At 35.2% G+C, this 9166-nt stretch overlaps 1 protein-coding gene across 1 annotated transcript; it reads right to left on the bottom strand.

Annotated features, from left to right (window-relative positions):
• Positions 1–497: 497 nt before the first annotated feature.
• On the bottom strand, positions 498–9166 carry LOC147383734 (RNA-binding (RRM/RBD/RNP motifs) family protein). Its single transcript, XM_086425719.1, has 8 exons — positions 9006–9166; positions 8810–8927; positions 8590–8645; positions 4556–4603; positions 4370–4467; positions 2989–3058; positions 2755–2865; positions 498–825 (listed from the first exon to the last, which is right to left on the bottom strand). Exons 1-8 carry the CDS (start codon positions 9105–9107, stop codon positions 775–777), a joined length of 654 nt encoding a protein of 217 aa, XP_086281845.1. The 5' UTR covers positions 9108–9166; the 3' UTR covers positions 498–774.

Below are 9166 nucleotides of genomic sequence, written 5' to 3'. Positions count from 1 at the left end.
AATAAATATAATACAAAATAAATAAGAAAACAAAATAAAGTAAAAAAAAAAAAAAAAGGGAAGTGAATGCCAAGATTCAATGTTTTCTTGGTATATTTTTATGCAAGTTTGTTGGTTGTCAGATGAATTTGCACCCAACACTGTTGGAAACAACAAAAATCCAACCTTTAACCTGAGAAAAACTTCCGGATCACAAATTTTCTGTGAAAAAAAAAATCAAAGGATTTTTGAGAGAGGTTGAAGACAGGGACATTTAGATCACTTCTATTAGTCTTGCATAATAGACCGAGGCCCAAGGTTGTGTATGTCATGAGTTCGAAAACACAGGGATGGGGCCTTTGTTTTTCAAACAAGGATGAAGTCATCATCCTTTCCAGTTTTTCAGTCTATTTGTACAAGTGCCAGCATCATATGTTTGATACCAGAGGTGGCACTTAATCTGGCACACTGACCTTTTAGATGTCGTTTCATCCTTTTAAAATTTGAGTAGCCAAAAATGATAAATAATTCTGAATGAAAAGTGAAACTAGTGCCAAAATATTGAAGGAACACAAGTTGATCGTCGCCATCTATGTTGTATCTCATAAATAAACATGTGTGGATCCAAAGAAAGCAGGGATAGCTTTATACCTATTCTTCCATACACTTCATGGGCAAATCTTCAAATAGTTGAAACGAGAAAGCCTTCCTAACAGATTGGTTCCTCCCTTTCCACACTTCTCCAAGGAATCCTACCTCAGCCTTGCAACATTTTGATGGCCCCCTCAGGAAGGCCTAGTCTTCATCAAACTTGATCTTCTTCGGTGCAGGTTGGATGCTTCCCACCTGTACAAATAGAAGAACATGTAAGCAGGTGACTGAATCCTCATACCCTAAGGAGTTGAGAAACAAAACAGAAGGTAAAAGAAATAAACTCAATTCCATGGGGTACATGACTCGAGATGAACCAGAACTACTAGATGGACAAATTTGCAAATAATCCAAAATGTTTTGCACCAAGAGTCAAATGCAAGTACCTTTGAAATACACTAACCAATACATCATTGTCATCGCTACCGACTTCATCTTTTCTATTATTTTTTTAATCTTTCCTATTTCTTCTCTCTATGCTGAACCTATTCTTCTATTTCTTCTAGTTTTCAACTGAAGTTTATTCTCACCAATCAATATATATATATATACCATTTACCCAACCATTTGCCCAACATGTTTTGTCCTACATAGGTTAGAAGTTTTAGAATGGGCTGATTTTTGGTGAGGATGATCTCTACGGTTAGAAGATCATCCTCACCAAAAATCAGCCCATTCCAAAACTTCTAACCCCATGTTTACAAGTTGAAAAATCGTGGACCGTCCATTTTTTGTAAACCATTTGTATAGGGTTAGAAGTTTTGGAATGGGCTGATTTTTGGTGAGGATGATCTCCGAACCATAGAGATCATCCTCATAAAAAATCAGTCTATCCAAAACTTTTAACCCATGTAGGACAAAACATGTTGGGCAAATTGTTGGGTAAATGGTTGGGTGCCGAACGGGACCCTATATATATATATTAGTTTATTTTGTAGTTAAGAGTGGTTGTTATACTAGTTTTTTTTTGTCTGAGAAATTAAAACATGGAAGGTTGGTAGAGTGAAACTCCAGGAGTGATTGATTTTATGAGTTCGTATATTAATATTTTGAATGTGAAATTGTGTCATAGTTTTCCCCCCATTTTTGAGATATGGCCCTATTTTTTTCTTTTTCTTTTATAGATTTTATTAATTTTTTTGGTAGATTTAATTATTAATCTATTAAAAGATGAATTCTTGTGAGACATACGCCTAGCATTATGAAAGACTATATGCAAATTCTTTGATTCTGAAGAATCGAGAGAGCAGAAAGCCTAAAAGTTTAGACCTATTAGCCTTGTGGGGAGTTTTCATAAGATAAAGACTCCAAAGTGCTTTTGGAAAGGATGAAAGAGGTGATGGCCCCAATGAACTAATCATGCGGTGAAAATCCGAGATTCTGTATTCTTTGATAGGTTCCTTCCATTACCTCCTGTTGTAAACAATTGTTTGCTGGGACATAATCAGGAGCTGCCTTTCTTTAGATTTGTATCTTTGTCTACCCCTTTGTACTATATTTCTTTTTCCCTATAATAATTAATAATACTATACTACAATTTAGCAAAATATATACAATTATATATATATATATATATATATATATATATATATCAACCACTTGACCATCCAAGGCTTCACTACCCCAATATGTGCATTATGTGTAAATCATCGATGGATTAGTGGGTCATTTACTCATCATTTACTCATTCATAGCCTTTTTGCCCAGGCCACTTGGGTGGATGGACTTCTTTGCAAGTTTTGGAATGAATTGAATGGTTCCAAGGTCGGATAACAATCTCTTTAGTGTCTGTCATTCTAATGAGTCTTTGAAAAGAGGGATGTTCTTGAGGAAGATCTTGCATTATGAAGTTTGTTTGTGCTAGTGGAGAAAGAAGAATATAACATGTTATAGAATGTTCTTTAACATCTGCATTTTTTCTTTTCTTTTTTTCTTCACTAATGATTCCCTTTATCACTGGGTAGGTTTTCTGTATTGTGTTGTTTGTTCTTTCCTCTTCTGATAAACTGCAATTTATGGTTAAACAATATTCACTCGGTCGGTGAAAGTTGTGACCTAATCTCCAGGATACTAACATCATGCAAAATAAACAAGCAAAACGAGAAAGAATATGAAGTTTCTTACAATTTCTGGGCACTCATAATCAATCCCAGCAGCCTCTATCCTCTTACGCCGCTTCTCATCCCGTTTAAGGATTCCTACCACCAACTTTTTGTGCTGTTCCAGTGTTCTTTCCTGGATGTATAACATGACATTAAAAAAAACTAAAATTGAGGCTTCTTTTTTGGCTTTATAGTTATAGAGCATTGTTTGAACTAGGTGTTATAGGTGTGCTTAATTTATATATACTCAGGATACCTTGTTATGCCGCTTTCGTTCAATTTGACTCCAGCTTGGTGGCTTGTAACTACGGTTTACACCCTTCCATCTACAAAAGGAAAAACACAGGATCATCAGTCTAAATAAAATTGAACCCATTATGTAACTTGAAATCTTACAAAATGTTGAATTGAAGCTAAAAGATAAATGGATCAGAAAATATTAGATCTCAGGTCATCTCCAGATGGATATGTGTCAAGATGATCTCAAGAGCGGATGATCTCCTCACAATGGACATCTTCACAAAAATTCAGCCCACTAGACATTTTTAGCCCAATGAAAATTGGGTAACAAGTAGGAAAACCATGGCCAGTCTATCTCACCATTACTTTTAAGTCCAAGTTCAACAAAGTTAAAAATCTCAGAATGAGCTAACTTTTTATGGATGATTACCATAGTATAGAACATCTTCTTCGAATAATTGCAAAGTGCATCACACAGAGCCGTGTCAAAAATCCATGTTAGTGTGTGTGTACGCGCACATGCGCGTGGTGATTGCCACATCTCACAGGGTACAGATAACATAATGGCCGATTTTTTTGTAAGGATGATCTCAATGTGAGCATATGATGCTAATATCCACAACTTCAATGGGACTTCACAAACTCCAAAAAACCATGTTTTTTTTTTTTGCATTAAATCCTTAAAAAAACATTTTGATTTTGTACATTAGTACAAAAGGAAAGATTTGTATTATCATCAAACAATGACATTTTTTAAATATCATAAAGCATCAAAGATTTATTTACAAAAATGCAATTCCACACTGACCAAAAAAAATACCATCGATTTTTTACACTAAAAGACAACATAATTTTGGAGTTACACACACAGATATCATACTAGAAGATCTAGTGGATTGTACTGACTATGATCATCATCACCACAAGTCCATTCCAACATTACTACCCACATGAAAAGTTGAACTAAAGTAGTGATTCAATTGAATTCCATATTTTTTTTAATTTGAAGTCAACTTTTCAAGAAGTTAGTTATGTCAGAATGAACTCCACAAAATAGAATTCATATGGTTGGATGTCCAATGTGATATCAATATAGGCCCTATTTATAGAAGTATGAATTGGAAGGATATACCAACTCATACATATGTACACACCATGAGATGAAAACAATTTCTGCAAATAAGGAGTGTCACTTGTTACGTAGGTGGTTAATTGTGTCATGTATGTGAGTAAAAATATTCAACAAATTGATAGAGCAAATGATTACAATATAAAACTATATGAGGCAGAACTTTGATAAAGTATCACTGATGTTATCCTTCCTTTGCTTTACCAAAGGATTCAAATACAACATCAAATTCCTCAGTCAACTTGAGTAATCAAAATATATTGCTTACAACTTGGGATGAACGCGCTCTGGAGGAATAAGATGGACTTGCAACATGTGCTCATATAGTAGATAATTATGCATACTATCAGCTACAATTTTCGCCACCTGCACTTAACAACAGGTGATGTTCAGACAAACTACACTACTAAATTTAGTTTAGCATTTAAATAACAATACTTGAAATAAGTAAAACCTCTGGAGACTCGAACTCGATGAAGCCAAAATGCTTAGATTTTCCTGTCTGTGGACACCAAATGAAATAGAAAGTGAGCATCTATAAATGACCAAAAGATGACAAGTAATAACTAGTTAATAGAAAAAAAATGGGTGGCATGTTCGATCACAAGGGTATTGGATCAAGTTTCTAGGGTTGGATCTTCAAGGTTTTGCTTAGTTGAAAAAAAGAAGCTTAAACTAGGGATGCATCATCAGAAAAATTGAACCAACAAGTTTGCTTTATGGATGTGCATACTTTCATCCCTAGTCACCCCCAGCTAAACAAACTATGATAGTGTATCCCTCGTCTTATCCTTGACTAGGATCGTGCTTCCACGACAGGCAAAGATTCCCAATATTGCTTAACTCAATCCAAAACAGAATTATATTAATGATGAGGTTTCCATTGTTAAGAGAAGGGTTTGTATCACCAAACTGTCATAAGTGGAGATAGAACCTCTACTCATTATTCAAAATTCCGTGCCATTTCAGAATGTTTCAGCGGCACATTCCAGTTTAGGCCGAGAGACATTAAATGCTTTGTTTGATACCATTTCAATTTTCAATAAAATTAAATATAATGGAGATATGTGAATAAATATTTGGAACTTCTCAAAAACTAGAAAGATATGGTGCTGGATAGAGGTAGAAAATGGGTAACTGATTAACAGATACACTTCTAGCTGCGGTGGATCAAAAAATAAAGTTATATCATATATTAGACAGACAAGGAGAAAAAACATGATGAAATATGCTGTGCTACTGATAAAGTAAGGTTGAATGAAGTAACAAAGATTCATAGCAGATGATACTACAAATTTAATAACACCTCCTTAAAGAAGAAGACAGTATTTCATCCTTACGGAATGAAAAAAGAACCTTGGGCAGAAACTATACTGCACTCTTAGCATCTCCATTCAAAGCAAGAATAAGTATGATCAGTTTGAAAACCAAACCAACTAGTGATACTAGTATAGTCAAGAATGTATTGGTAGAACTATACACTTTGAAGGAAAATGAACAACAATAAGGAGCTAAGGAAATAAACACCAGCTAATGCCATTGATGCCTCAAACAACTTAAATATTCATAAATGATTAAAACATGCCTCCACTCCAAGTGAATGCCTAGAGAAGGTAACTGATTTTACTGGGCATTTGTATGTTACTTGCGTGACATGGAAATAACCCCTTTGCGATACAAACCAACCAATACACCAAAAATACATAGGCATTAGTAGTGCAGAAATTTAAGGCCCATCTCTCTTTGGGTTGATAACATGGGTGACTCACGCTCTGGTACCCTTCTTTTGAGCCCCAAGGCCACCCCTTCCAGTTACGCCCCCAATGCCCATTTATGGTGGCTTACACATTAGTACGCTTCTTTTTGGGTTCCTCAACAGTCCTTTCCCCAAGACGCTCCTCCCGAGGTTCGATTATGAGTCGTCGTATTTGGTCTAAAATCAAATAATTCGAATCCAACCAAAATTACCCAAGTGTTTGTTGCATGGAAAGTTAAGCCCATATCTCTTTGAGGTTGTAACACTTAGTTTCGGTGAACCACACACATCATTGTGCTATTTGGGTGTGTAATTTCTAGTAATAAATGTACTCATAAAGTCAATACTTAGCCTCTACACTACATAGATATTTATTAGCAAAAATAACAACTAAAACAAAGCCCTAATATACCAACATTATGTAGAGTTTCAATAAGCATTCCTACAAACCACTAAGAACAAACATTTATAGAAATTAAAAAAAAAAAAAACTGTGTTATGTGCCTACATGTTGAGAAGGGAGTAGTGTAACTTAAGATGCACTATACCATAGTCTCGTAGTTATGTGGTGGAGAGTTGTACGTGGGTAGGTCTTTAGGAGTAGAGAGTGGGTAGTATAGAGAAATAGTGATTGTACGAGAATGGTGTAATGGGTAGTTTTATTTTATTTTGTATTTAAATTACTTGGAAGCTTAAATGAAATATGCAGAGAATTATTATTAAAAGTCGTTTGGGGATTTGGAGACTAAACATCTCGAATTTGTTACTTGGACGTCTGATCTCCTTCAAATGAGATCAATTTTCCTATCATTCTCAAAAAAATTCTTGTTTTTTTATTAATCTTGTACTTCGATTTAAGTAGGTACATGGCATTTGGTATCAGAGCCAACCCCACGTCCAGGGTTCAAGTCATGGGGAGGCGATTATGGATGGGAAAAAAAAAAGACTCCTTTGTAGTATGGGTTATGGAAGGGGTTCTAAAAAAAGAAGGAAAACTGGGTTCTTCTATAATATGGGATGTGGAACGGGTTCCAAAAACAAAAAGGGGTGTGTGTGTGGGGGGGGGGGGGGGGGGGGGAGGCTTGCCGTAGTATGGGATATGGAAGGGTTTGCCATAATAGGCCACCGTGATTAGTCTGGAAATGGGTGACTTATGGAAAAAAGATAACGGAGTACCTGGTACTTGGAAAGAAGGCCAAGGGGTTGGGGGGCTCACCATAAAGTGGGCCAACGAGAGCGTCGACCTTGAAGCGTGGGGATGTGTTACGATCCTTAGGTTAAGACTTAAACTTTTCACTCCGTTGATGCCTAGGTATTTTTGGAGCATTGGTTTGGGTCTTAACATTAATTGTTATGTACCTACTTAAATCGAAGTACAAGATTAATAATAATAATAAAACAGGAAAAAGATTGAGAATGATAGGAAAATTGATGTCATTCGAGGGAGATTAGACCTCCAAGTAACTAATTCAATATGATTAGTCTCCAAATCCCAAAAGGATTTTTAATAATAATTCTCTGCATATTTCATTTAAACTTCCAAGTAATTTAAATACAAAACAAAATAAAACTACCCAACCACTTATTACACCATTCTCCTACAACCATTATTTCTTTAAACTACCAACTCTCTACGCCCAAAGACCTACCCACGTACAACTCTCTATCACATAACTACAAGATTATGATATGGTGCATCTTAAACTACACTACTCCCTTCCCAACATGTAGGCACATAACATTATATCTTCCTTGAAAACCTTGTCCTCAAGGTTGAAACTTCCTGGATCCCAATTGAAATTGGAATCAATTACATTCATCTTAACCCATAAATCCCAAATTATTTATCTTGAAATCAATGATGTTCTCGCAATCATCGTTTTGGATGTCATTGTCTTGACACTTCTTGGGAATAATTAATTGCTAATGACATACACTTTGAATTCAATGGGGAGGATAAAGTCAATTTTTGCATATTTTTCAAGAATATTGACTTCATCTTTATCCTCTTCACTAGATCTTTGATGTTCTTTGTCTTCAACATACTTGGCAAGGTTGCCAATTATCTCACATTTTTGGAACAAAGGTTGTGGAGTTTGATCTTTGATTGCATCTATGCTCCTATTGGTAAGGTGATCTACTATGAAAAATAAAGTTTGTCTTCTTCAAATTATTTCTTCATTTTTTTAAAGAAAATTTTCGATTAAGAGGCAACATTTATTCAAACCATCACGCATAAACTAGCAAAACTCTTAGAATTCATCATCCATCGACTCAATTTCCATGTGAGGATCACCACTCTGATACCAATTGTTTCGTGCTTAGTTAGATCGGATCACAAAAATAATAATAAAAAAGAAAAAGATTGAGATTGATCTCGTTCAAAGGAGATCGGACCTCCTAAGCCACCAATTCTATATGGTGAATCTCCAATCCAATCAAGGACTAAATATCTTTTCTCTGAATAATTTCATTAAACATAAAAGAAATATAAATACAAGATATAAAATAACTACCCTAACCACACACTTCTCTAAACTACTCACAATCCTACCCATTCAAGGAACTACCCCATAACCCACTTATCCCAACTTCTCCCATAACAAGGTTATGATCCCATGCATCCAACCTATTTTATCTATTCTACTCCCATAAGGAATTGATTTCATACATCGCATATATTATAAGCTACCATACTCCCATCCCTATAGATAGGCACATAACAAACTGACCTTTTTATTCCGGCCAATTCTTAAATGTTTGATTGTACCAAATTGTTTAAAAAAACCTGTAAATAAAAACACATAGTTATAATCTAAAATCAAAAAAGCAATCTAGAAACAAAAAAACAAATGGGGATTTCGTTTAATTGTACCAAATCGTTTTGAAGAAACAAAAACCTAAACACACAAACAAACACAATTCAAATCCAACATTAAATATTTGTCTCACCTTCCATTTCATCCTCATAGAATCCATGGGGTATCCGACCGATGTATAAGACAGTGGCTTTGTTTTCTAGGGTTTCTTCTCGATCTGGAAGTTTTCTTCCAGGACCGCCTTCTAATGGCTTCAGATAACAGATTCTTGGTTCAAAAAAGTATAAATTAACAATTGAAATTAAGAAAAATTAGGATTAAAAACATACCAAGAAATCAGCGACCTCGTTTTTTCGATTGGAAATCGAAGATTGAGAAGAAATCTTCTTTAATTTCTTCTTCATGGTGGTTTTCTTAGCCTTCGCACCCATCTTCCTCGACTGCGAAGATCAGCGAGAGAGAGAGAGTGAGAAAGAGGGAGAGGGAGAGG

The sequence above is a fragment of the Akebia trifoliata genome, chromosome 15, assembly GCF_017979445.1.
Source record: "Akebia trifoliata isolate Shusen 1 chromosome 15, ASM1797944v1, whole genome shotgun sequence".
Lineage (NCBI taxonomy): Eukaryota > Viridiplantae > Streptophyta > Magnoliopsida > Ranunculales > Lardizabalaceae > Akebia > Akebia trifoliata.
Note: the sequence above shows the minus strand (reverse complement) of the source record. Positions and strands in the feature narration are given on the sequence as shown.

Coding starts and splice junctions, on each gene's coding strand:
- LOC147383734 (XM_086425719.1), bottom strand. CDS start 9,107: ATGGGTGCGAAGGCTAAGAAAACCACCATGAAGAAGAAATTAAAGAAG. Junction 4,468..4,555: donor TCGAGTTCGAGTCTCCAGAG/GTTTTACTTATT, acceptor TGTTAAGTGCAG/GTGGCGAAAATTGTAGCTGA. Junction 2,866..2,988: donor AACGAAAGCGGCATAACAAG/GTATCCTGAGTA, acceptor TTATACATCCAG/GAAAGAACACTGGAACAGCA.